General features: G+C 42.2%; 1 protein-coding gene across 11 annotated transcripts in view; it reads right to left on the bottom strand.

Annotated features, from left to right (window-relative positions):
• Positions 1-27,810, bottom strand: part of LOC132883748 (nesprin-2) — a 379,369-nt gene that overhangs the window by 124,262 nt on the left and 227,297 nt on the right. For 10 of the 11 annotated variants that reach the window (XM_060917719.1, XM_060917720.1, XM_060917721.1 and 7 more), the window contains 12 exons: positions 26,925-27,086; positions 25,223-25,354; positions 24,229-24,413; positions 23,887-24,010; positions 23,225-23,407; positions 19,158-19,304; positions 18,823-18,999; positions 18,560-18,715; positions 17,649-17,804; positions 14,527-14,697; positions 11,790-11,923; positions 435-639 (listed from right to left, as the gene is read on the bottom strand). In XM_060917719.1, coding sequence (XP_060773702.1) covers positions 435-639; positions 11,790-11,923; positions 14,527-14,697; positions 17,649-17,804; positions 18,560-18,715; positions 18,823-18,999; positions 19,158-19,304; positions 23,225-23,407; positions 23,887-24,010; positions 24,229-24,413; positions 25,223-25,354; positions 26,925-27,086 — 1,932 coding nt within the window. The remainder of the gene's footprint in view (positions 1-434; positions 640-11,789; positions 11,924-14,526; positions 14,698-17,648; positions 17,805-18,559; positions 18,716-18,822; positions 19,000-19,157; positions 19,305-23,224; positions 23,408-23,886; positions 24,011-24,228; positions 24,414-25,222; positions 25,355-26,924; positions 27,087-27,810) is intronic. The other variant, XM_060917714.1, reaches the window with a different exon arrangement.

Genomic DNA, 27,810 nt, shown 5'->3' on the forward strand with positions numbered 1-27,810 from the left:
ATTATCTCTTTTAAAGAGAAGGTTGTTTTTGCAGCCCAAAACAACATTTAACTAATCTGCCTGTTCTGTGACGCAGAGTTACAGAGCCTGGAAGTATTTTTAGTCCTGCAAGCAATGCCATGCTCTAACTCAGAACTCAATGTTCTTCCAGGTTAAAAAGCACCACAGTCCTTATTAGACTAATACACCTTATCTCCCAAATCCATTACATCCTAAAACTCAAAGCTCTTCCCATTTCACTCTTGCTCTTTATGTGATACTAAATGCGATTAATTATGCATTTAATCAATCAATATGACTACAGTTAATATACAGTATGGAAATTACATGCTTCCCCCCCCATCATGCCAACTGGTGTCTATAGATCAGCATAAAACGACCTTTATTATGTTTTCCGGAAGTGGTTGTAGCGTAGATGCTTGTGAATCACTCACGCTGATGTTTTTTATCCTGCTGTGAAGCAGCTTGATGTCATGCTCCTGTTTTTTCGGAAGGCTCAGAAAAGCCTCACACTGCTCCCAGTAAAGGTTCACATGCTCGGAGCAGCCCTCATACAGCCGCCTGTACTCCTGCCAGAGACGCAGCTCCGTCTGAGACTTCTGCAGCTCCAAAGTGACGTCACGCACCACAGCTGACCACCTGATGCACCAACATACACAGGCTATTTCACTTTACACTAGGGAAGGATATCAAATAGGAATGCATTATTGAACAGATAATGTGTTCTAAAAGGATACAAAATACAAATCAAAATGAGAAGGAGGTCCAATTTTTTTTTAAGAGAATAAAGCAAAACAGTTGGGTGAGCAGGGGATTTTTTTACTTTCATGCAGGCATGAGCACTGCAAAAAATGGCCTTTCAAAAATAAGAAATAAAAGATTAAAACAAAGCATATTTGCTTGAATCAGGTGAAAAAAAAAATCTGCCAATGGAACTAGTCAAATTTGACTTGGTAAGATTTCTTAAAGTAAGATGAAAAATCTAACCTGTTTTTAGATGAAATAATTCCAAAATAAGATTGGGGAACTTATTATGCGAGATCTGATTAACTCAAAATAATCAAAATAGTTCTTAGAACAAGATCGTACTTCTTACATTTAGCCATTCAAGTCATTTTTATTTATTTCATTTTAAGGGTATTTCACTTAAATTCATGACAAAGTCTCAGCAGTAAAAACTGAATGTAAGATAAATATACTAATATTAGGATCGTTAAATTCTACAACTAAGCATTGCTAGCTTAAAAATTCTCCTTTTGTGACCTGTAATTAGTAAAATACTCTAGATATGAGACCAGAGACTATCTTGAATCAAGTTGACGACACGTGTAGCATTGCAACAAGTTTTTTTTTTTTTTCCCATTTCAACATTCAAACATCTCTTAAGATTCCACTTCCCCAGGACCTCAGGCACCAAAAAATAAAAATAATAATAAAAAAAAGTCTACGCATTTTGACTTGCAGTGCTTACACAACGCCAAAGCAACAGTGCATTTTGGGGGCACTGACTATTTGTTTTTGTGTGTTTGTTTTTTTTTGTTTGGTGCCTGATCTTGTAAACCCCTCATACACGAACAAAAACCTCACGAGTGGGTGGGAAAAAAAAAAAAAAAAACACTGAACTTGTCCTCCACTCACTCGTAGCCTTTTTGAAGGCACTTGTCTGGTCTAGAGTCTGTACAGCATCTAGAAGGAGCTCACTCTGAGGCCAAGTTTACATTAGACCGTATCTGTCTCGTTTTCTTCGTGGATGCACTGTCCGTTTACATTAAAACGCCGGGAAACGGGAATCCGCCAGGGTCCACGTATTCAATCCAGATCGTGTCAGCTCCGGTGCTGTGTAAACATTGAGAATACGCGGATACGCTGTGCTGAGCTCTAGCTGGCGTCGTCATTGGACAACGTCACTGTGACATCCACCTTCCTGATTCGCTGGCGTTGGTCATGTGACGCGACTGCTGAAAAACGGCGCGGACTTCCGCCTTGTATCACCTTTCATTAAAGAGTATAAAAGTATGAAAATACTGCAAATACTGATGCAAATACTGCCCATTGTGTAGTTATGATTGTCTTTAGGCTTGCCATCCTTCCACTTGCAAGTGGTAAGTGACTTGCGCACAGCGGCTCAGTCCCGAATCACTGCTCGTGCACTACACTCGCGCGCTCTGTGAGCTGTGCAGGGCCGGAGTGCGCACCCTCCAGAGGGCACTCGCTGTTCAGGGCGGAGTGATTTGGAGCGCAGCCGCTGAGGAGGAAGCGATGAGCCGCACTGACACATTTCAACTTATGTGCCGAATTAGTCATGTGATTAGCGTATCCGTGTATTGGCGTTGCTGTGTGCACGCTAATCGTTTTTAAAAACGTTAATCTGATGATCCGCTGATACGGTCTAATGTAAACCCCACCTGAATGACTGAGAAAACAGTCGCAGTAAACTTAGGATATGTAAGGTGGAGTTGAATTGTAATGAAAGATTCAAAGATTTCAGTAAAGTTCATTTATTCCCAAAACAAGCATACTTTGTTTTTTTTTTTCTTGAAACAAGATGAACCGCATTTGACAGATGTCCAAAATGTACTTACTTGTTTAAAAAAAAAAAACTTGTTTTATTTTCAAAGGTGCTCCAAATAAGACTTTTTCAAGACATTTTGTCTATACAAGATTTTCAAGACGGACTGTCTAAAAACTAGCCTTTCTAGCTAAATGTGGTTTTGCTTGTTGGGCAATTACGTCTTATAATAAGGGTGGCTAGATGTTTTGACTTGAAAATAGACAAATAAACTTCCTAAGATTTTTATCTTTTGCAGTGCAAGTTGTCAGATATGACTACGATATGGCTTAAATGATGTGTAGGGGCACAAATACTAACCCCATGCATGGGATTAAAACAGTCCCACACACACCTCTGAAGTGATCTGAGGTTGAGGAGCTGTCAGAGCCAGAATTCATAGACCATGCTTGTACAGTAGTGCTGGCATTTCTAGGTCTTAGGTTTTTTTCCACTGTTTTCAAGTGTTTCTCAGGGCATACTGACACGGTTCATATTTAATAAATAAAAAAGGCAAAAAACAAGGTAAAAGAAAACAAAAGCTATTTTGTTTAGGACACATCCCCTTTGATTTAACGCTGCACTCAAGTAGAGGTTGTAACTCGCAAATCTCAAACTCCAACCAGGAATAAAACAAAGAAAACACTTTGGAGTTGCTCCAAGTTCAACACGTGCCCTGTGTCTGAAATCGCTCACTCGTTCACTACGCCCTACTCCCTATATCGGGAATTACTATATAGAGGACTATACAGTGGGTGGCACGGTGGTGTAGTGGTTAGCGCTGTCGCCTCACAGCAAGAAGGTCGGGGTTCGAGCCCCGTGGCCGGCAAGGGCCTTTCTGTGCGGAGTTTGCATGTTCTCCCCGTGTCCGCGTGGGTTTCCTCCGGGTGCTCCGGTTTCCCCCACAGCCCAAAGACATGCAGGTTAGGTTAACTGGTGACTCTAAATTGACCGTAGGTGTGAATGTGAGTGTGAATGGTTGTCTGTGTCTATGTGTCAGCCCTGTGATGACCTGGCGACTTGTCCAGGGTGTACCCCGCCTTTCGCCCGTAGTCAGCTGGGATAGGCTCCAGCTTGCCTGCGACCCTGTAGAACAGGATAAAGCGGCTAGAGATAATGAGATGAGACATGCATGTGTTTTTGTGATAAATCCATATTATACTGAGCGTATTTCCCACATTAATCAATACAAAGTACCTGCATCTTTCAGTTTGTTTTTTTAAATTAAGGCTGAATACTTTCTTCTTTGCCGCGGCCTTTTATTAAATCAAATTTGAGACTTTTCATTTGATTTCTTTCAGCGCGACCGCAATGCATGATGGGATATATTGCTTTGGTTAGTGACCATCGGTTGTACACTACTTTTCGTGATGCATTGTGGGATACTTTGAGTGCACTATATAGGGTGTAAACAATTCTTACTAAGGTTTCAGACAGCACTACAAAATGGCGTCCTCACTATATAGTGCCCTATATAGTGAGTAGGGAGCGATTTTGGACACGGGGTGACATCAAATCAACACGGCTGCAGTGCACACAGCAACAGATACTGAAAATACTGTTCAATTCTGTGAGATGTCTTCTGTTGTTAACCTCAGTTGAAAGATCCTAAGAGAATAAAATTGGATTGCCAAAAAAAAAAAAAAACCCACGAGACAAAATCACTTGGTTAGTGGAGGAAAAGATGCAGTGTGCAAAAATACACTGATTTGTACCTGTATTAAGTGTATTCATTAATAGTTTTTAAGAAATAATATGAACAGAGGCACATAGGTTCTCTATGTGAGTCAGAAGTGGCAGATTTACTGTTTCCAGGAACCAGCATCCCCCCGGTTCCACAAATCAATGTGACAAACTCTCTGCAGAGTGAAAGTGGGCTGAGTAAACGAGAGGAAATGAAAGAACAGAAAAGCGACTTCAAATAACCAAGCACTTTTTTTCAAATTGGAATAATATTTTCTCTATTCTTATGACATGAACATAAGTTCCAGTAGCGCATGCGCAAATCGCTCTCAACAGATTGAATAAATGGCTGAAGAAACGAGCAGCTCGGCGCAGGATAAGTGCTCACAATTTTTGCATGAAGGTGCAGAATTTGAATCTTATGAGTCTCTCAAACTTGCTGTAGAGGAATGGAAGAAGAAGAACTTTGTTAACTTATATACCAGGTGTTCAAGGTCGATCGCGGCAGCTAAAAAATGCGTACCTAAAAAGAACTTCAATTCCAACCTGACAGAGGTGGACAAAGTACCCAACTTCATTACTTAAGTCAAAGTACAGATCCCACTGGTCAAAATGTTACTCCGATACAAGTGAAAGTTGTCCAGTCAAATTTTTGCTTAAGTTAAAGTACTTGCTTTTAAAAATACTTAAGTATTAAAAGTACATTTTCTGTTGACACATCGTTGTATTATTGCCACAACGCTTACAAAACCTAATGCCTCTACCAAGGACAGAAATGTGAATTCACAAAATGAACGCATGCTGTGCCATCATGGTGGTTTAACATTAAGCTAGCTAGTCAGTGAAACTCCACCTGGCATGCTAGCAAATGCTTTTCAAACTCAAAATCATATTGGGTAGCTAACATTACTAGAAAAGAAAGATTGCTACATTGTTTATTTGGCAAGATTGCACTAAAACACATTTCTGAAAGGACTTCAGACAAGTTAACGTTATTCATGTTAGCGTAACTCCGTTTTTACATGCTAACTAACAGTGTCCAAGTTAACTAGCTATGTGTAAACGTTAGCCGTGGACAAGGCTACGGCAACTTGGCGGGCGAATCCATAGAAAGTCATTTGACTAACCAGACTGCGTAGCTATTGCAACGTTATCGCTAGCTCTAAAAGCACAGACAACTTCATTGCAAGCTTTCTCTTGGAATAAAACGTTTATATAGCTCAATATGCTTCCGCAGGTTGGACGGCGAGTTTTCGTAGGCTGTGATGTGGTTTGTTTTAGGCAAACAAAGCAAACATTTAAAATGAAACAAATCTTTAATCCTTTCAGAAAACTGAAACATGGGTTCTAGGTGTGGCCATGGGTGTGTGTGCATTCTCCAGAAGAACCGCCTCCTTCCGTTCTGACATCGACTGATCGTGTTTAAATAACGCTGCTGAGAAATCACTGAACTTGATTTTATACAGTCTATGGACGTGACGTGACCCTAGTGATTACTGAGAGTCTGTCTCAGTGTCACCTGCGAAAAAATCAATCACGTTTTAGAAAAGAAAAGAAAAAACATCCACTTTCAAAGCCGCTTCGTCGTAACGAGTAACGAGGACCTTGAGAGAAATGTAGTGGAGTGAAAAGTATGATATTTGTCTTTCAAATGGAGTGAAGTTAAAGTCATGAGTTTCCAAAAAAAAAAACTTAAGTAAAGTACAGATACTCAAAAAGTGTACTTAAGTACAGTACTCAAGTAAATCTACTTCGTTTCTGTCCACCTCTGCAACCTGAAGTATTTATATACGTTACATTGTGCTGCTGAATCTTTTTGCTATAAAAAATTGTCTTGTTTAACATGTATTGATATCTTGAATTGTACGGTTTTAAAACATGTATTTGTATTTGTAGACTAGGGCATGTAGGGTACTGAACGTTTTCAGAATGAACAAGTGTTGCCAGGCAAAACAAACCTCGCCCAGCAGTCTGGCCTTGACATTCAGTTTGACATTTCAAAATCACTCAAGGTCAACATTCATGGTGCTAAATGAAAGCCCATATGGGACTACCTATATGTTGATAATGGTAATATTTCTCAATCATCAGCTGTCAGGTTACAGTCCTATAAAAATCCATGACCTTGAGTTTGACATTTCAAAGTCATTCAAGGTCAAAGGTCATGGTGGCAACTGAAACCCCATATGGAACTTCTTATATGTTCTCATCTCATCTCATCTCATCTCATTATCTCTAGCCGCTTTATCCTGTTCTACAGGGTCGCAGGCAAGCTGGAGCCTATCCCAGCTGACTACGGGCGAAAGGCGGGGTACACCCTGGACAAGTCGCCAGGTCATCACAGGGCTGACACATAGACACAGACAACCATTCACACTCACATTCACACCTACGGTCAATTTAGAGTCACCAGTTAACCTAACCTGCATGTCTTTGGACTGTGGGGGAAACCGGAGCACCCGGAGGAAACCCACGCGGACACGGGGAGAACATGCAAACTCCACACAGAAAGGCCCTCGCCGGCCCCGGGGCTCGAACCCAGGACCTTCTTGCTGTGAGGCGACAGCGCTAACCACTACACCACCGTGCCGCCCTTCTTATATGTTGATAATGGTAAACATCTGTCGATCATTAACCATTTTAAACTTATGAGCCTCGTGACCTTGAGTTTGACCTTTCAGGGTCACTCATGGTCAAAGGTCATGGTGCCAAATGAGAGCCCATATATGACTCTCTCTGTACAATGTTTTATGTTACAGACTTATTCTTCAATAGATTGTACGTCAATAATATTAAGTATCTGTTTATCGTGAACTGTTTCAGTTATAAGCCTCTGAAAATCAGTGACTTTGCGTATGACCTTTCAAGGTCACCAGTTATGAGCCTCTGCAAACCCGTAATCTTGACCCCTGACATTTGACCCCCAACCACTAAGAAAACTATGAGAGATACCCCATCATGTAGCATATCAATGGAATCAGAATGAAAGGTGGACATTTTGGACTTGGTTTGAAGTAAATATGATGAATATGAAGGAAGATATCGTGAAAAAAACGATTTTGACCTTTTTGCTGACCTTGACCAGATGACCCTCAAAATGTTGGCGGTTCTATTTGAGACCAGTGCCCATCTATCCTGAAAGTTTCACGAAGATTAGTCCAGCCATTTTCTCATAATGTTGCTAACAAAAAAAACAAAGAAACAAAGAAACCCCACCGAAAACAATACATCGCCCCCTGGTGGACTCCGTCCCAGGCCAGGTAAAAATGTGCATTTGTTCATGAAAATAGCATTTATGACTTAGCTGAGTAAGTGTGTAATTTAATATTGTGCTGCTGAATATTTTGGCTTTATAAAATTGTACTGTTTTAAAACATCTCATCTCATCTCATTATCTCTAGCCGCTTTATCCTGTTCTACAGGGTCGCAGGCAAGCTGGAGCCTATCCCAGCTGACTACGGGCGAAAGGCGGGGTACACCCTGGACAAGTCGCCAGGTCATCACAGGGCTGACACAGACAACCATTCACACTCACATTCACACCTACGGTCAATTTAGAGCCACCAGTTAACCTAACCTGCATGTCTTTGGACTGTGGGGGAAACCGGAGCACCCGGAGGAAACCCACGCGGACACGGGGAGAACATGCAAACTCCGCACAGAAAGGCCCTCGCCGGCCATGGGGCTCGAACCCGGACCTTCTTGCTGTGAGGCGACAGCGCTAACCACTACACCACCGTGCCGCCCTGTTTTAAAACATGTATTTACAAATAGGACCAGGCTGTTGAAAGGTTTTGGAATAAAATATGTTTTTGAATGTATTGTGTGATACTTTGGTGTACTTTTAGCTCATCTGGGCGAGCCTGTGTCGTCACGATTCGTCCGTCCGTCCGTCCGTCTAACTACAGGCTAGTCTGCATGTTATTTTACTAGTGTCTTATTAATTATTGCTATAACTGAACATTATTGATATGAATGGTTATTGTCCTGACCGATTCATAGGGGTTAACTACTGTCCATTTATCCAAAGAAAAACTTGTAAGGAGGAGCTTAATATACAGCTCAACTAGATCACCTGTTAGAGCCAACAGACACAAGTAGGTAACGTATCTCACATTCAAAAACAGTGCACGTGATTGCATTAGTGTATTGCATGCTTCTCTTAGCCATGTAAAGGCAGTCAAGATATCACTCAAATATACACTCAAGCCGGAAAGTCTGCACACCCCTTTCACCTTCTCCACGTTTTATGTTACAGACTTATTCTTCAATAGATCGAGTTCATTTTTTGTCACAAAATTCTACACAAAATAGCCCATAATGACAAAGTAAAAGCAGAATTTTAGAAAATACGCAATTTTATTTTACTGACAAAATTAGGTTATTTAGGGGTTACATATCTGTGGACACCCTTAGCCTAATACTTGGTTGATGCACCTTTGGCAGCAATTACAGCTTCAAGGCATCTTGGGAAAGAAGCTACGAGCTTGGTACACTTGTTTCTGGACATTTTCGCCCATTCCCCTTGGCATATCCTTGCAAGCTCCGTCAGGTTGGATAGGGAGCATCGGTACACAGCCATTTTCAGCTCTTTCCACAGATGTTCAATTGGATTCAGGTCTGGGCTCTGGCTGGGCCACTCAAGGACAGTCACAGACTTTCTCCGAAGCCACTCCTTTGTTCTCTTGGCTGGGTGCTTCAGGTCATTGTCATATTGGAAGGTAAACCTTTGCCCCAGTCTGAGGTCCAGAGCGCTCTGGAGGATGTTTTCTTCAATGATCTCGGTGTACTTAGCTGCATTCATCTTTCCCGCTATCAGGACTAGTTGCCCCGTTCCCGCTGCTGAAAAACATCCCCACATCATTATGCTGCCACCACCATGCTTCACTGTAGGGATGGCATTAGCCAGGTGATGAGCGGTGCCTGGTTTCCTCCAAACATGATGCTTGGTATTCAGGCCAAAAAGTTCAATTTTGGTTTCATCAGACCAGAGAATCTTGTTTCTCATGGTTTGAGAATCCTCTACGTGCCTTTTGGCAAACTCCAAGTGGGCTGTCATGTACCTTTTACTAACGAGTGGCTTCCGTCTGGCCACTCTACCATAAAGGTCTGATTTGGGGAGTGCTGCCTGGATGGTTGATCTTCTGAAAGGTTCTCCCATCTCCACAAGGATACGCTGGAGCTCTGTCAGAGTGACCCTCGGGTTCCTGCTCACCTCCCTGGCTAAGGCCCGTCTTCCCCGAACGCTCAGTTTGGCCGGGCAGCCAGGTCTAGGAAGATTCTTGGTGGTTCCAAACTTCTTCCATTTACAAATGATGGTGGCCACTGTGCTCTTTGCGACCTGTAAAGCTGCAGCAATGTTTCTGTAACCTTCTCCAGATTTGACAAAATCCTGTTTCTGATGTCTGAAGAGAATTCCTTTGACCCCATGGCTTGGAGTTTGCTGTGACATGCACGGTCAACTGTGGGACCTTATATAGGCAGGTGTTGGCAATCCCCAGTCATGTCCAAGCAATTGAATTGACCACAGGTGGACTCCAATTAAGTTGTAGAAACATGTCAAGCAGTATCAGTGGAAACAAAATGCACCTCAGTTCACTTTTGGGTGTCATATCAAAGGGTGTGCACACTTGTGGCACATATGATATTTTACATTTTGATTTTTAATAAATTAGCACAAATGTCTAAAAACCTGCTTTCACTTTGTCATTATGGGCTATTTTGTGACAAAAAATGAACTCAATCTATTGTAGAATAAGTCTGTCACGTACTAAAGTGTGGAGAAGGTGAAAGGGGTGTGCAGACTTTCCGGCTTGACTGTATATAGAAAACACTCCAGTTACCAGCTTCTCACTGCCTAGACACAGCCAGGTGACCTGCAGCAGCCTACCTGGCTCATTACTGAGATAAAGCCCGCCTCTTACATTTTTCTCATAATAAATGAACTTTAGTATCTTCCATTCAGGCACATCAAAAACGTGTTCCTGTATCAGGCAAACGCAGAGAAAAACCATACATAAACAGATAGTAAGACACCAAAAAAGTAGATGTAAGGCCTAAGAAGTACAATTTACATTTTTGTCATACTGACCAGTCTGCTTGTGTAAAGTCAACCTGTTGTTTATGTCTTACTAGGAAAAAAATAAATTATAAATCTCATATTACGAAAATAGATACTGACGTTCGACACCAAAATAAAATGGACACGGAAATTATTTCTTATATAGTCGCCACCCACCTTTAAAGCGTGGGCAGCCACTGAAGTTTTGGCAAAGCCAGAAGTAGCAAATCATTTCTATTTTATTTGCCTATTTTTATTGAAATGGGTAATTTTTGTCATATCCATGTGATAGCTAATGATAAAAATATTTTTACGCCCAATGCCGTAAGCATAATTCTTACGACCCTGACACCGCGGTGAGTACAATAGCCCATTTTTACACCCATTGCCATAAGCATAATTCTTACGACGAGGTGTAAGAATAAGGCTACGTTTACATTAGACCGTATCTGTCTCGTTTTCTTCGCGGATGCACTGTCCGTTTACATTAAACCGCCTGGAAACGCTGGGAAACGGGAATCCGCCAGCGTCCACGTATTCAATCTAGATCCTATCTGGTCCGGTGCTGTGTAAACATTGAGATACGCGGATACACTGTGCTGAGCTCTAGCTGGCGTCGTCATTGGACAACGTCACTGTGACATCCACCTTCCTGATTCGCTGGCGTTGGTCATGTGACGCGACTGCTGAAAAACGGCGCGGACTTCCGCCTTGTATCACCTTTCATTAAAGAGTATAAAAGTATGAAAATACTGCAAATACTGATGCAAATACTGCCCATTGTGTAGTTATGATTGTCTTTAGGCTTGCCATCCTTCCACTTGCAAGTAGTAAGTGATATGCGCTGGGATCTCACACACAGCGGCTCAGTCCCGAATCGTGGCTCGTGCACTTCACTCGCGCGCTGTGTGAGCTGCGCAGGGCCGGAGTGCGCACCCTCCAGAGGGCACTCGCTGTTCAGGGCGGAGTGATTTGGAGCGCAGGATGCCTGCGGAGCCGAGCGTATCCGTGTATTGGTGTTGCTGTGTGCACGGCTAACGGTTTTAGTGTCAACGCGAATCGTTTTAAGAACGTTAATCTGATGATCCGCTGATTCGACGTAATGTAAACGTAGCCTAAGTGATAGCGATTTGCGCATGCGCTACCGGAACTTACGTTCATGTCATAAGAATAAGGAAAATATTATTCTTACGACTCGTCATAAGAATAGCCACAGCCTTTCAAATATGCTTGATACAGTACATTCTGGTGGAAATGTGCTTGTCAGTTACACCAGAAGCAGTGATATATAGGACATCCATCAATGCACAAAACATAAAAACTTTGTAGCTTTACAGATTAAGATTATATTCACGAGGAGTTTTTGATTCTTCAGAAAATGCATTGCTCTTTTGTTGTGTTTGTGGTTTTATGAAGGCAAGTGCAGTACAAGAACTGTCCAAGCTACATAAACTGGCCAAAGTGGAAATGAGTGTGCTGTAAAATTAGCTTACTGACCGTGCTTTCCCTTGATCCAATTCATTAGACAAAAGTACAGAAGCACCAGGGTGGATTTTGTCTTTCAGGTCTGAAAATAGACTGGCCAAGTTCGTCCAATTCTCCGCTGATCTTTCTACCTCCGTGTGAAGCTCCTGCGGAAAAGAAACAGCCTCGTACCACTAAATAATGAATATTTCGATTGACATTTGGAGTGTCTCAAGAATCACGCTCAAGTTTAAAAACAACAAGAAAAAAATCCAGCACAGTAAACATGACTGAAACACATTTCCAGATTTTCTTCACTGCTCCTAGGTTAATTCATTTTCATTCTTTCTTAAATATACAGTACTGTGCAAAAGTCTCAGGCACATGGAAATAAATGCTGTAGACTAAAAATGGCTTAAAAAATAATGAAATGAAACGTTTCAATATTTTAAAAAATACTATAAATAGTAGTAAGCCATAATAAATGAAACAAAGTCAATATTTGGTGCGAGACGAAATTCCTTTTGCTTTAAAAAAAATAGTAGTCTCAGGTACAATGAGGGCAGTTTTATAAGGAAATGTAAGGAGCTGTAGGTTTTACTGAGCATCTTACAGAACCAGTTACAGTTCTTCTGGACACTTTCACTGTCACACTCACTTCTTAATTGTGTGTGTGTGTGTGTGTGTGTGTGTGTGTGTGTGAGAGAGTGTTTAGTCTACGTCTAGTTCTTATCTAGAGTGTTTACACTGTTTATATTGTCTGAGTGTTTAGTCTTTGTCTAGTTCTTATCTAGTGTTTACACTGTTTATATTATCTGTTTGAGTGTTTAGTCTTTGTCTAGTTCTTATCTAGTGTTTACACTGTTTATATTGTCTGAGTGTTTAGTCTTTGTCTAGTTCTTATCTAGTGTTTACACTGTTTATATTATCTGTTTGAGTGTTTAGTCTTTGTCTAGTTCTTATCTAGTGTTTACACTGTTTATATTGTCTGAGTGTTTAGTCTTTGTCTAGTTCTTATCTAGTGTTTATACTGTTTATATTGTCTGTTTATGAGTGTTTTGTCTTTGTCTAGTTCTTATCTAGTGTTTACACTGTTTATATTGTCTGAGTGTTTAGTCTTTGTCTAGTTCTTATCTAGTGTTTACACTGTTTATATTGTCTGAGTGTTTAGTCTTTGTCTAGTTCTTATCTAGTGTTTACACTGTTTATATTGTCTGAGTGTTTAGTCTTTGTCTAGTTCTTATCTAGTGTTTACACTGTTTATATTGTTTGTTTGAGTGTTTAGTCTTTGTCTAGTTCGTATCTAGTGTTTATACTCTTTATATTGTTTGTTTGAGTGTTTAGTCTTTGTCTAGTTCCTATCTAGTGTTTATACTGTTTATATTGTTTGTCTGAGTGTTTAGTCTATGTCTAGTTCTTATCTAGTGTTTACACTGTTTATATTGTCTGAGTGTTTAGTCTTTGTCTAGTTCTTATCTAGAGTGTTTATACTGTTTATATTGTTTGAGTGTTTAGTCTGTCTAGTTCTTATCTAGTGTTTACACTGTTTATATTGTCTGAGTGTTTAGTCTTTGTCTAGTTCTTATCTAGTGTTTATACTGTTTATATTGTTTGAGTGTTTAGTCTTTGTCTAGTTCTTATCTAGTGTTTATACTGTTTATATTGTTTGAGTGTTTAGTCTTTGTCTAGTTCTTATCTAGTGTTTATACTGTTTATATTGTTTGAGTGTTTAGTCTTTGTCTAGTTCTTATCTAGTGTTTATACTGTTTATATTGTTTGAGTGTTTAGTCTTTGTCTAGTTCTTATCTAGTGTTTATACTGTTTATATTGTTTGAGTGTTTAGTCTGTCTAGTTCTTATCTAGTGTTTACACTGTTTATATTGTCTGAGTGTTTAGTCTTTGTCTAGTTCTTATCTAGTGTTTATACTGTTTATATTGTTTGAGTGTTTAGTCTGTCTAGTTCTTATCTAGTGTTTATACTGTTTATATTGTTTGAGTGTTTAGTCTGTCTAGTTCTTATCTAGTGTTTATACTGTTTATATTGTTTGAGTGTTTAGTCTTTGTCTAGTTCTTATCTAGAGTGTTTATACTGTTTATATTGTTTGTTTGAGTGTTTAGTCTGTCTAGTTATTATCTAGAGTGTTTATACTGTTTATATTGTTTGAGTGTTTAGTCTTTGTTTAGTTCTTATCTAGTGTTTATACTGTTTATATTGTTTGTCTGAGTGTTTAGTCTATGTCTAGTTCTTATCTAGTGTTTACACTGTTTATATTGTCTGAGTGTTTAGTCTTTGTCTAGTTCTTATCTAGCGTTTATACTGTTTATATTGTTTGTTTTTTCAATTATTCTATTTTTATTTATTTCATTGCCTGTTTGCACCGTGGGTCAGAGAGGACTGAAATTTCATCTGTGCTGTATGTCGAGCATGTATAGCATATTTGACAATAAACTTGACTTAATTTTGCACCAAAACCCAGTAGCCTTCATTACGTTTTCTTTTTTCATCTGAAAACTGGTCTCTTCTGTAATATGCTGCTCAGATACAAACATTTTTTTCCCCTGTAACATTTAATTTTGTGCTGGAAAACAAACGTTTGGACTCTAAAATGTTTTTGTACTGACTCGATAATGTAGACGTCATAAAATAGAAATCTATAATAAAGTTTGGATGAAAAAGATAGGGTATCTAAGACTTTGGCACAGTACTGTATATGGCAATAACACTTCAATGATAAGGTTTAGTCATACACTAAGTCAATTTTGTTCTTACCTGAAGCTGATCTACATGTTCTTTGCTCTGCTGGAGTGACAATGTAGGAATCTTGCTGCACTCCAGCTTATAGGCCACACTGACAGTGTGCAGCACTGCGTCCCTTAGTGCTGAGTCCAACTGAGCCCACTGTTCTTTCAGCCTGACCAGAACAGTCCGAACAGCACCCACCTGCAGCAGGACAGATCATGTGATAAGATAGCAGTAGACTATGTAACTCCTTCAACATCCCACACACACACACACATCATCGCGGCAGTGTGGTTAGCACTGTCGCCTCACAGCAAAAAAGGTTCTGGGTTCGAGCCCAGCAGCCGATCGGGGCCTTTCTGTGTGGAGTTTGCATGTTCTCCCCATGTCTGCATGGGTTTCCTCCGAGTGCTCTGGTTTCCCCAACAGTTCAAAGACATGCGGTTAGGTTAACATGGGGTGGCCTTAGGCTGAAATGCCCTTGAGCAAGGCACCTAACCCGTAACTGCTCCCCGGGCGCTGTAGTATGGCTGCCCACTGCTCTGTGTGGTGTGTGTGTGTGTGCGCGCGCGCGCGTTCACTGCTTCAGATGGGTTAAATGCAGAGGATGAAGTGTGCTCACAGTGCTTGAAGTGTGCATGTGACAAATAAAGGTTTCTTCTTCTTCTGTGAAATATGATGGACATCCTGCAAAATGCCAAATTTTCTTCTGCACAGTTCTCTATAATTCTCCTTGTAAGATCTCATGACCAACAACAAGCTTAGATGAGACATGCAAGATCAAAATACTAATGCGGTGCTGAAGCTAAATGAGCTGGCTTTAAGCCCAACTCGTCCTCTTATTTCCCAAATCCAAAACAAGATTTACCGAATTTTGAGTCTTACAGTCCTGCCTTTTTTTTTTTTTTGATGTACACTATTTTTATGACACCACTTCAGTATCTAAACTAAATAAAACACTTTTTTGTCTATACAAATTAAAACTCAGATGTGTCTACTAAATGTGAATCACTGACTCTGAAAGTGGATGGATCATCATACAAGTCATTATACAATTAACTGAATAAAAGGTGCTCGCACAAACGGACACAAGAAAGCACAGTTTGTTACGTAGGCCAGCTGTCAATATCAGCTATTAATAAAAAGTGACGAGTAAAATCTAAAAGTAGCATCTAGAACTGAAATACTTAACAGGTATTCCACGAAATCGAGTCGTACATGAGCTGATAGAAGCCGTGTACGACGAGATTGAGTTTTATTCTATCCACATTCACTGGATTTTGAGAAACGGAGCATCTTTATTGCTGTTTTTTGCAAATTCGATAAATAAAAGCTTTACACAAAACCATTTCCGCTTAGAATGCCGGCGAAATGACAGTAGCAATTTGTGAAAAATGCTGTAATAATAGTTCTCGAAAATTAAAAAAAGATACGCTCTTACCATCAAATAGTTTTATTCCATATTTTGTTGCTTTTTTTTGAATAGAGTTTTAATTTCGTCCTCGGTTAGTTCAGCGACACGCTCCGCCATTTTGTTTTTCTCTACTCACGGTGTATGAGCTGATATCCTGGTAGTAGAATCAGTAGTATAATCAGGCAGCCATGGCCTGAGGTTGGGCTGAAGTGCCCTTGAGCAAGGGCACAAAAAAAAAAAAAAGCTATCAGAACGCATGATTGCTCATATCCAGTGAATGTGGATAGAATAACATTTTATAGCTCCTGACTGGTGTAACAGAAAAGCTTTTGTTTTATTCCAGGGAGATTGTGATTTTGATGTGCTCTTTAGATGGGAGGGATGGTATACTCTTTCTACCCTGTCATTTATAATAATAAGAAGAAGAAGCCTTTATTTGTCACACTCAAGCACAGACTTAAAGGAACAGTCCACCGTACTTCCATAATGAAATATGCTCTTATCTGAATTGAGACGAGCTGCTCCGTACCTCTCCGAGCTTTGCGCGACCTCCCAGTCAGTCAGACGTGCTGTCACTCCTGTTAGCAATGTAGCTAGGCTCAGTATGGCCAATGGTATTTTTTGGGGCTGTAGTTAGATGCGACCAAACTCTTCGCGTTTTTCCCGTTTACATAGGTTTATATGACCAGTGATATGAAACAAGTTCAGTTACACAAATTGAAACGTAGCGATTTTCTATGCTATGGAAAGTCGGCACTATAATGACAGGCGTACTAACACCTTCTGCGCGCTTCGGCAGCGCATTGATATCTGAGCTCCGTATCAATGCGCTGCCGAAGCGCGCAGAAGGTGTTAGTACGCCTGTCATTATAGTGCGGACTTTCCATAGCATAGAAAATCGCTACGTTTCAATTTGTGTAACTGAACTTGTTTCATATCACTGGTCATATAAACCTATGTAAACGGGAAAAACGCGAAGAGTTTGGTCGCATCTAACTACAGCCCCAAAAAATACCATTGGCCATACTGAGCCTAGCTACATTGCTAACAGGAGTGACAGCACGTCTGACTGACTGGGAGGTCGCGCAAAGCTCGGAGAGGTACGGAGCAGCTCGTCTCAATTCAGATAAGAGCATATTTCATTATGGAAGTACGGTGGACTGTTCCTTTAAGCACACTGTGAAATGCATCCTCTGCATTTAACCCATCTGAAGCAGTGAACACATACATGCACACACAAGTGAGCAATGAGCGCACACACATACCCAAAGCAGTGAGCAGCTATGCTACAGCACCCGGGGAGCAGTTGTGGGTTAGGTGCCTTGCTCAAGGGCACTTCATCCCAACCTCAGCCCCAGGCTGCCCCGTGTTAACCTAACCGCATGTCTTTGGACTGTGGGGGAAACCGGAGCACCCGGAGGAAACCCACACGGACACGGGGAGAACATGCAAACTCCACACAGAAAGGCCCCGCCGGCCGCTGGATTCAAACCCAGAACCTTCTTGCTGTGAGCCGACAGTGCGAACCACTACACCAGTCTGAGAGGCACTAGCCAATCTTTGGTGTCTGTGAGCTCATGTATGTGGAAGAGGGCAGTCATCACTTTCCTCTGATTGTGTCACTGTGTGCTGTGATGCAGCGTGTGGAGCAGTTACAAAAGATGCAACTGGCTGGCTTCATGTTTTTTAGAGGAAGAATGTACAAGCCTTCACCCTCCCTTGTCAAATAAGCATGTACCTGTTGCCTCAGAGTTTGGCACTGCTCACTGATGCTCTCCACCTGTGAAAAGAATGTCTGATCTCCTGGATGCTGGCCATCCTTCTGCCCTAACACGTGAAGAGTTCTCAACTGCAGCAGCTCAGTGGATTTTAGCTTTAACTGTTCCTCCTCCTCCTGCAAACAAAGGATTCATTTCATCTGTCTGTCTCCATTTAAATGGACAACTTAATGGTCAGCTTTAAAGGAGAACTGAAGTCATTTTTAAACTTGCTTTATTTCTTAATTAACGTGTTCTTCAATTACGTTTTCGGTTTTAGTAACCTTATATCGTGACTCGTATTGGCAATTAAATATACTTATCGGCCTATTCGGTTTTTATCCGTGTTGAATTTAGTTCGTTTGGTCGACGGCAGGCGTCGCTTATCCGCGTGATCTTCACGAGACTTCGAAACGTGAAGTGTCAGCCAGGTGTCAGTGCCGCCATTTTGAAAACTGTTTTCCAAACGAAATATTGCACAAAAACGAGTTTAAATGATGATCACTGCCTACTTTTTTCAAACTTTCCTGACTGCTATCAAAACAAACAAAACTTCCGGCTTGATCACGTCAGCATTCGAAAGAGGGCGCGCGCGTCTTTTGACAACGTTGGCAGATGTTGGTTACTTTGATTTCCGCTGTACGTTTTACTTCCGTCCTACGATGTCTCGCACAGGTCTCGACGAATCTCGTTTACAGCCATTGCTTTGACGATAAATTACAGAGCATATTTCAAACACTCATAACTTGCTATAGCAGTAACAAAACGGCTATCAAAAATGCGTTCCTGTATTTAATAAAATGAGATTAAAAGAATTTTGATAATAAAAAATTTGCCTTCAGTTCTCCGTTAAAAAAGTAGCTTCGTCAATGCTCTTGGCTGAAATATAGACCTCGGAATCTGTTAAAGCTTGCTGTATGTGTGTCCAGCCAGCTGGCCTCCTATTCACGCTCATCTTCTTTTCTTTCTCTGAGATCCAGCTGCAGAGTCGCTGCAGACGTCGCTCTCTCTGTGCACAGTCCTGCTTTTTGTGCTCTATTTCTCGCATCTGGAGGCAAAAAGTATGGCATTGTGCTAAGAGCGACAGTAGATTAAGAGTAACTGATGATAAGTCATCTTGAGAGTCCAGTCTCAATATGAAATCTCTGTCCCTACCTTGAGGTCAATCTTTCTTTGTAGGAGGATCCAATCGAGATTTAGGGCTCCCAGTTGCTCAGCAAGGGTCAAACGCTCATTACGATTGGCTGTATCATCCACAAAGCCCTTCTCTTCTACAGAATGGTTGAGGAAGTCTATGCACGGCTGTCGACTTGTCATTTCTGCTTTACAGTCCTGAGGAATACCACCAATGGTTCTCATAGTGCAATTATAATACCATACACTGCATTTAAACCATTACTGCTTCAATCAAACGTCTTGTTTACCAACAGGGTCTTGAAGTGAATGGGACTGAAATAAAGAAAGGGGAAATATTCGGAATGCAGCGATACCTTCAGATGCTGCAGAAATGTGGTGAGCTCAGTCGAGTTTAGGACACGATGCTCACTGGCACTCTCCTCCTCCAGTCTGCTCTTTATTTGCTCCAGCCAGGCAGACAGATAAGCCCTGACCTCACGCTGACCTAGACCTGCCAACAGCTAGCAGGGAAATAGAGCATGAGGGTAAAATATAAAAACATTGCACAGAGAGTAGAATGATTCCGAACTGTACAAATACTTAGCAAGATACATATAGTTATAGAGATATTAATCATTGCTAACACTTTAGTTGAAGGGTACCTACACAGTAACGTTATAATACATTTATAACCATTGCGTAAGTGCTTAGAGAATTCATGAAAGGTATTTACATTCAAAACAGCCAATAATTATCAGCATGAGTTGACTCATTGATAGTGTTCAACTGTAAATTTTTTTATCTCACAAGTTATTACCTCATGTTTATTAACATCACATTCGTGACAGGGCGGCATGGTGGTGTAGTGGTTAGTGCTGTCGCCTCGCAGCAAGAAGGTCCGGGTTCGAGCCCCGTGGCCGGCGAGGGCCTTTCTGTGCGGAGTTTGCATGTTCTCCCCGTGTCCGCGTGGGTTTCCTCCGGGTGCTCCGGTTTCCCCCACAGTCCAAAGACATGCAGGTTAGGTTAACTGGTGACTCTAAATTGACCGTAGGTGTGAATGTGAGTGTGAATGGTTGTCTGTGTCTATGTGTCAGCCCTGTGATGACCTGGCGACTTGTCCAGGGTGTACCCCGCCTTTCGCCCGTAGTCAGCTGGGATAGGCTCCAGCTTGCCTGCAACCCTGTAGAACAGGATAAAGCGGCTAGAGATAATGAGATGAGATGAGATGAGACATTTGTGACATTTTGAGAGACACACAGTGTTTGATTAAAGTGCTGATGACACGTTTCTGACATCTTTGGCGATGTTTTATAACATAAAAAGTAATTCCCGATGATCCATATATTAATTCACGAAGGTGCCTATTTTAAAAGTTATGATAAAAAACGCGGCTATTTGGGCAAATTTGACAGGGCTGCAGCACCCAGGAGACGAAGGAGGAGGAGGAGCTATACGACGTCAGCGAAAGAACCTTCCTCCTAACTTACCAGTTTATTGTTGATGCGACAGGTGTTCAGTTTGTCATTATTAGTATTATTATTATACATTATATATATATTAGTTATTATGCCTTCGCGTTGTGTTGCCGGCTTTTGCTCCAAAACCCACAAGGATGGGGGTAAGTTTATTCAAGTTTCCCAGAGATCCCGAGCTGCATGCGAAGTGGGTGAAGCAAGTCAGGCGCACTCGTGACAAGTGGGAGCCCTCACCAACATCCGTTCTGTGCTCTGAACACTTCGCTTTGGATTGTTTTGACACCCTTCCCAGCTTAAAAGAATCTCTTGGGTGTTCAGTTCATCACAAACGTGCGTTACTACCATCAGCAGTGCCTACACAGTGTTGCCAGATTGGGATTTTTCCCGCCCAGTTGAGCGGTTTCAAGTGCATTTTGGTGGGTTTTGAATATATTTTGGGCTGGAAAACGTCAGCAGTATCTGTTGCCAGATACTGCTGAAGTTTTCCAGCCCAAAATATGTTCAAAACCCACCAAAATGCACTTGAAACCGCTCAACTGGGCGGGAAAAATCCCAATCTGGCAACACTGCCAGTATTCCGGAGGGGGTCTACTAGTAGCTATGCCGGATCCAAAGACAGTCCTCCTGTCAGAACATGTGTTGTGAAACGACATAAGATAAAGGTACGCAGAGCTATAGATTCTACATGATAATCATACATGTAATCATAAAGTCGGCGTGATATCAGTCATGTATTTGCTTGTGAAAGCTTGCGGCTTTCATGTAACTGCCGCCTAGCAACGAAAGGCAAAGGGTAAAGAGGGTAGGCTATCATAGATTCTATTCGGAAGAGATCAACACAATTCTAGACTCCCAGAAGAGGAAGAACTAGCACTAGAGAGTTCACCGGCGTTTTCATGCGCCATTTCCATTGAGTAGAACCAGAGTAGAACCATAGGATGTCTATGAGTAGAACAGCCAGTGAACCGCAGCGTGTTCTCCCGCTGATGTCACAACATGGCCGCGAGCCACAGACCCAGTTTTCTTGCGCTGTGCAATTAAAAGTTGGATATTTGCGTAACAACAACTTCTTTTCATGTAATTATAACAGAAATCTAACATGTTTGCCATGTTGTATAGTTTATTTAAGAAATTGCATAGAGTCATGTTCGTGTCATCAGCACTTTAAAGCCAGTATCTCACTGGGCTGCGACAGCTTACGACAAATTGCGAACGTCATTCGCAAGAGAGTTTCAAAAGTGTCTTGAAACATTCGCGAGGCTTCTCAATTTCCTCGCATGAGTCGCAAAGTGTCGCTCCTTCGTCGCTGAAATTTTGAACATGTTCGAAAAATTCGCACGACAAAATTTCTCTCAAAATAGCCGCAAATGCGTCGTTGGTGTCGCAAAGCCGTCGCGAACCCTTCTCAAGTCTGTTTCCATGAGGCTTCCTCTACTTCACTGCCTGCCGAGGGAAAGCCCGGCTGCGACAGCCTGTGACTAGCTGGAGACACAACAATTGTGGTAGAATATGTGAATATCAATTCAGTGTGATTCCAAGTGAAAATTGTCACCAATTCGCATGTTTTATCGCAATTGTTGTGTCTCCAACTAGTCGAGGGCTGTTGCAGCCCAGTGAGATACTACCCTAACATTTCCATTCATCCATTATCCATAATGCTTGTGTCACACTGTCTCGTATCTGGCCATGTAAGTGGCGTGTGGGTAAAATGGCAAGAAATGACGTGCATTTTGTCCAAAATTAAAGTCCTGTGATGTGCACGGAGTATGTATGGCGTTACTTTGGCGTATCTGGGGTTTGTATGGGGTTCAAGGGTTGTAAGTTATAGTGTACTGAGGCGTATGCATGGCGTATGATGCGTTGCTGCGGTGTAACCGTTTTGTCGGCGTGGCGTTTCGTTCTTATGTGTGACGTTGCTGCTGCGTACCTGCGGTGTTCACAGGTGGGTATAAAAGGGGGCCCCACGCTGCTTTCGTTGTCATTTGTCACCATCAAGAGAGCATTATGCCAGCAAAGAAGTCAGGACCCAAGAAGGGCAAGGGAAGAGGCAAGACATCGGCCACATCCACCCAGTCAGCCCCGGAACCACCTTCATCAGACACATGTTAACTAAAGCGTTCGCACGGCGTAATAGGTATTTGAGCAATGTTCCTGCTGTGTCACTGCTGCGTAGCTTTCGTTTTTACGGCGTACGCGTGACGTATCAAAGCTGCTACATATGCGCTATGGATTTTTAAGCGCGGACTTAAAAATACGCCGTATTCTAGAGTATTAGCTATGTAAGCTGGCGTTACTGTGACGTTCCTTTCTTACTGCCACGTATCCTGATATGCCGTACATACATGACACAAGCATAACCACTTATCCTGTGCAGGGTCACGGGCAAGCTGGAGCCCATCCCAGCTGACTATGGGTAAGAGGCGGGGTACACCCTGGCCAAGTTGCCAGATCATCGCAGGGCTGATACATTGAGACCAACAACCACTCACACTCACGGTCAATTTAGAGCCACCAATTAACCTAACCTCCATGTCTTTGGGGGAAACCGGAGCACCCAGAGGAAACCCACGCAGACACAGGGAGAACATGCAAACTCCACACAGAAAGGCCCCTGTCAGCCACTGGGCTTGAACCCAGAACCTTCTTGCTGTGAGGCGACAGTGCTAACCACGACACCACCGTGCCGCCACTGAATACAACAACCGTCATTAGACCTGTATTAACTTTTTCAAGGCAACAGGTTTCTGCTGTTTTGCGTACATGTCAATTCCTGTCCATGTTACTCTTTCATACTCCACACAAACTACACAGGTGTCGTCCTTTAACAGTGCAAGTTGGTAATACAGCAGTATGCCCGCTATCGTCAATTCTTTAAAAACGCATTGCAAATCTAAACTACTTCACAGTCAAAAGATTTACAACAGACAGAAATGTGGCCAGAAAAACAGGGTGCGAGTGAAGCCTACCTGCTGCAGTGTGTGCTGGACAGAGGGGACAGCATGAGTGAGCTCTGTCCACTCTTGCTCAAGCCGAACCAAATGCTGGCGTAGTTCAGGAGTCTCTGTGTCTGACAGTTGCAGGACCTGCATACCTGCTCTCACTGCGCTGGCCTTCTGTAAAGACCTGCTTTCCAGCTCCTTAAAGAAGTTCTATAACATACAGTGTATAGTTAAACACAGTTAAAAAAAAAAAAAAAACACCTGTTTTCATCCATCCATCCATCCATCATCTGTAGCCGCTTATCCTGTTCTACAGGGTCGCAGGCAAGCTGGAGCCTATCCCAGCTGACTACGGGCGAAAGGCGGGGTACACCCTGGACAAGTCGCCAGGTCATCACAGGGCTGACACATAGACACAGACAACCATTCACACTCACATTCACACCTACGGTCAATTTAGAGTCACCAGTTAACCTAACCTGCATGTCTTTGGACTGTGGGGGAAACCGGAGCACCCGGAGGAAACCCACGCGGACACGGGGAGAACATGCAAACTCCGCACAGAAAGGCCCTCGCCGGCCCCGGGGCTCGAACCCAGGACCTTCTTGCTGTGAGGTGACAGCGCTAACCACTACACCACCGTGCCGCCCACCTGTTTTCACTTACACTCTAAGTAGACTGATAATCACCATGATATTTGTCAGAAGAAACGTTGAATCCTGTGGATTAGGATCACAGAGCTTGTTCCACATTTGCACATTTTCAAGTACAGAAGCAATCCATACGTTCAGTTCAGCAGAATTGCCCTGAAACCTACAAAACACATTTATTCGCATGAAATAAACAAGGTCATGTGTTTTCGGTCAAACTTCATAATGATACGGCATAATATTAACCGGTGGCTCTTAATTTGAGATCTGGCAATAATTTTTACTCTCTAAGACAATTTATTGAGGTATTAATCCAGCTATGTAAGAGCAGAGAAACCACAAATAGTTTACATGATCCCCAGGCCTGGGATTGATCCGCACCTATCATAGCTGACTTGCATCTCCTTTGTGCGTTGGATCTCCTGCTCCAGCTGTCTGTGGAGAGCTAGCCAGTTATTCTGAAGCTGTGAACTTGGACCAGTGTGGTTCGCTGGCTCAGGAAACGAACCCTGGGCTTGCAGCAGTTCCAACTGGGGCCTGCTGTCCTGCAGGAGCCTTTGCAACTGCTGACAGCGAAAGGTGATGAGATGAACAAAAAGAGAGACAGAGGGGGGAAAAAATGAAAATGAAGTTTCCGTCACCTGCACTCAACCCTGGCCTTCAATCTTTCTCTCTCCTTGCATCCACATCATCCCTTTCAGCGCTATGGTAACATCAGCACCTCCCCCGCCACCATCAAGTCCTTATTCTCGAGGACTGTGCAATGGGAATAAAGCTCAGCATAAATCTATTACCGCTGTCCAATAGGCACTGCTCACAACTATGCATGAGTCAATTGGGCTGAGAAATGAGCTTCTGTAATTGTGCGGAAAGAAATAATACAAGAGCAGTCAAAGTGGCTGGGAGAACATGGAGTTCCACAGACATGGCAACAGCCTATCCAAGTAATTTGATTTGGAATAGAGTGTGCTGAAATGGGTCCCATGCAATGGGTCAATGAATCCATCACAAAGAGAAGACCCTTCTTCCTCATCTCCTTCATGCCTCATCTACCAAAGCTGCTTGCACTAGTTCATCTGAGGGCTTGCCAAATAACTCATCTGAACAGGATGGACCTCCTCATGTCCTCCATATCACCAAGCCTAATGAGTTTGGCGCAGACAGAGATGAACATCACCAGATAAAAACGCAATAATGAGAGGTAGGCAACCATGAAGGGAAAGCATGGAAAGTATAACTGGGTAATCAAGTTGTCAGCGTCTATTGAAAATGGAATTTGTATGAACAAGCTACACTTGCAGGACTTCATCCAGATGGTAATTACAGACATGGGATTTTGCCAATTCTTTTGAAAATTTTAAGGAGTAGATCTTACCTGGTAGGCCTGCAGCTGGTCTCGTAATTTTGGTTTAGATTCGGAGTTCAGGTCATTACTGGGCATTGCTGCCTCCAGCTCTTCCAGCTGCCTCCCCAGTTTCACTCCCATCTCTTCATATCGAGAGCACTCCTGCAGCAAGAAAGTTTCTATAGATTACATGAATTACATAAAGACATTCACCTGGTCTCAGGCGTTTTAAACTTAGTGAGCTAAATATTGTTTAAAATGAATGTTATTAAGCAAGATTAATTAACTGATTAATTCATTAAGACTACAAATTCCTACAAAAACACAGATACAGCTGGTTAGTATCTCATTATTTTCTCTGCAATTTGGTCATTTGCCAATTTGCATCAGCTAACTCTTCTCTATCATATGACAGCTGCCACCGAAGGAGGGCGAATGCTAACACATGCTTCCTCCAAGGCACGTTAAGCTAGCCAACCGTATCTTTTTGAACTGCTGCTCGGGCTTCCTCACATAAAACACTTGGAGTAAAGCGCTATTTGATCTCTTCCACTTATGTGAGCTAACAAATGCTCATGATTGGCTAGTGTCGCTATGACAGATAGGGTAGAGAGGGTATGCCATCCCTCACATCACAATAGCACGACCAGTTTTCCTCGTTCGGCTCTTGGCCCTGGATGGCTGTGGCATCATCAAGATCAAATCAAATCAAATCAAGTTTATTTGTACAGCGCTTTTAACAATAAACACTGTCGCAAAGCAGCTTTACAGAATTTGAACGACTTAAAACATGAGCTAATTTTATCCCTAATCTATCCCCAATGAGCAAGCCTGTGGCGACGGTGGCAAGGAAAAACTCCCTCAGACGACATGAGGAAGAAACCTCGAGAGGAACCAGACTCAAAAGGGAACCCATCCTCATTTGGGCAACATCAGACAGCCTGACTATAATATTAACAGTTTTAACAGGTATAACCCTCAACTGTCCTCATGGGGCCGTCCTTCACAGGAGTGGGGCGATAAAACTCCGACCAGACACAGGGCACCAGGATGGACCAAGCAGGTCCGAGGGGCAGAAGAGGGGCAGAAGATTCAAACTTATGCTCTCCTGATGATAAAGCAAACACTTTTCTGTTGTGAGCCTAACACAGTTGGGTTCTCTTATGCACAGCATGAGGCAGTGGTAGATCAATGGTTAAAGCTCTGGATTACTGTCCAGAAGGTCAGGTGTTCAAGCCCTAGCGCTGCCAATTTACTACTGTTGGGCTCTTGACAAAAGGCCCTTTGACTTGGTCTGCTCCAGGGGTGCTGTATCATGGCTGACCTGTGCTCTAACCCCAGCTTCTGAGCTAGTTGGGATACGCGAAGAAAAGAATTTCACTGTGCTGTAATGTATATGTGACAAATACAGGGTTCTTCTTCTCATGAGCATCTATGAGCACAGAGGGTTGTGAATGCTAAAAACATTGCACATGTTGGGAAAGCTGTAGAAGAGAACCCAAAATAAAGAGGAGGGGGCCCTGCTCTGTGAAGTAGTCCATAATATTTCCCACTTCTAGCTTATATCCAATTATCTTACTTTGAACCTTACTGGCAAGCTATCTGAAAGAAAAAAAAAAAAGCAGCATGCATCATATTCCATATCTGTATTTGTATCTGTTTAGAACACATGGTCATTCTCATTAATTCATATTCGTGTTCATATTTGTTTACAGCCCTACTCCATAGGTACCTCTAAGTTGTGCTGTACGTGAACTCCTTGTTCTAAAGCCTGCAGAACCAGCTCTGAGACCAACTGTTCAACTTCTTTATGATCTTGCAGTGCTTCTTCTGGTATCTGCTTGGATAGATGCTGGATCATCGCATGGTGCCACCTCAACTCTTTGAAGTACCTCTGTCAGAACATTTATAAATAAGTAAATAAGTCTGTGTGTGTGTTTATTTGATGTGTTGTGCATTCTGAGATGCTTTTCTGATCACCATAGTTGTAAAGAGTGTTCATTTGAGTTACTATAGACGTCATTTCAGCTCAGACCAGTCTGATCATTGATCATGGCATGAACAACCATGCATCGAGATTATATATATATATATATATATATATATATATATATATATATATATATATATATATATATATATATATGTACACACACATAGACACACACACGTCATTCTAGAATTCAGGGTATATTTCACGTCTCTGAGATAAACCTTGTTATTTTCCACAAAAGAAATCTTTATTGAATCAGTTTTGAACAATAATGCAAATTATAACAAACTTTCACCAACAGCAATGCTTGACGTACATCTCATCTCATCTCATCATCTCTAGCCGCTTTATCCTGTTCTACAGGGTCGCAGGCAAGCTGGAGCCTATCCCAGCTGACTACGGGTGAAAGGCGGGGTACACCCTGGACAAGTCGCCAGGTCATCACAGGGCTGACACATAGACACAGACAACCATTCACACTCACATTCACACCTACGGTCAATTTAGAGTCACCAGTTAACCTAACCTGCATGTCTTTGGACTGTGGGGGAAACCGGAGCACCCGGAGGAAACCCACGCGGACACGGGGAGAACATGCAAACTCCACACAGAAAGGCCCTCGCCG

Source organism: Neoarius graeffei, chromosome 3 (genome assembly GCF_027579695.1).
Source record: "Neoarius graeffei isolate fNeoGra1 chromosome 3, fNeoGra1.pri, whole genome shotgun sequence".
In the NCBI taxonomy this organism is placed as follows: domain Eukaryota; kingdom Metazoa; phylum Chordata; class Actinopteri; order Siluriformes; family Ariidae; genus Neoarius; species Neoarius graeffei.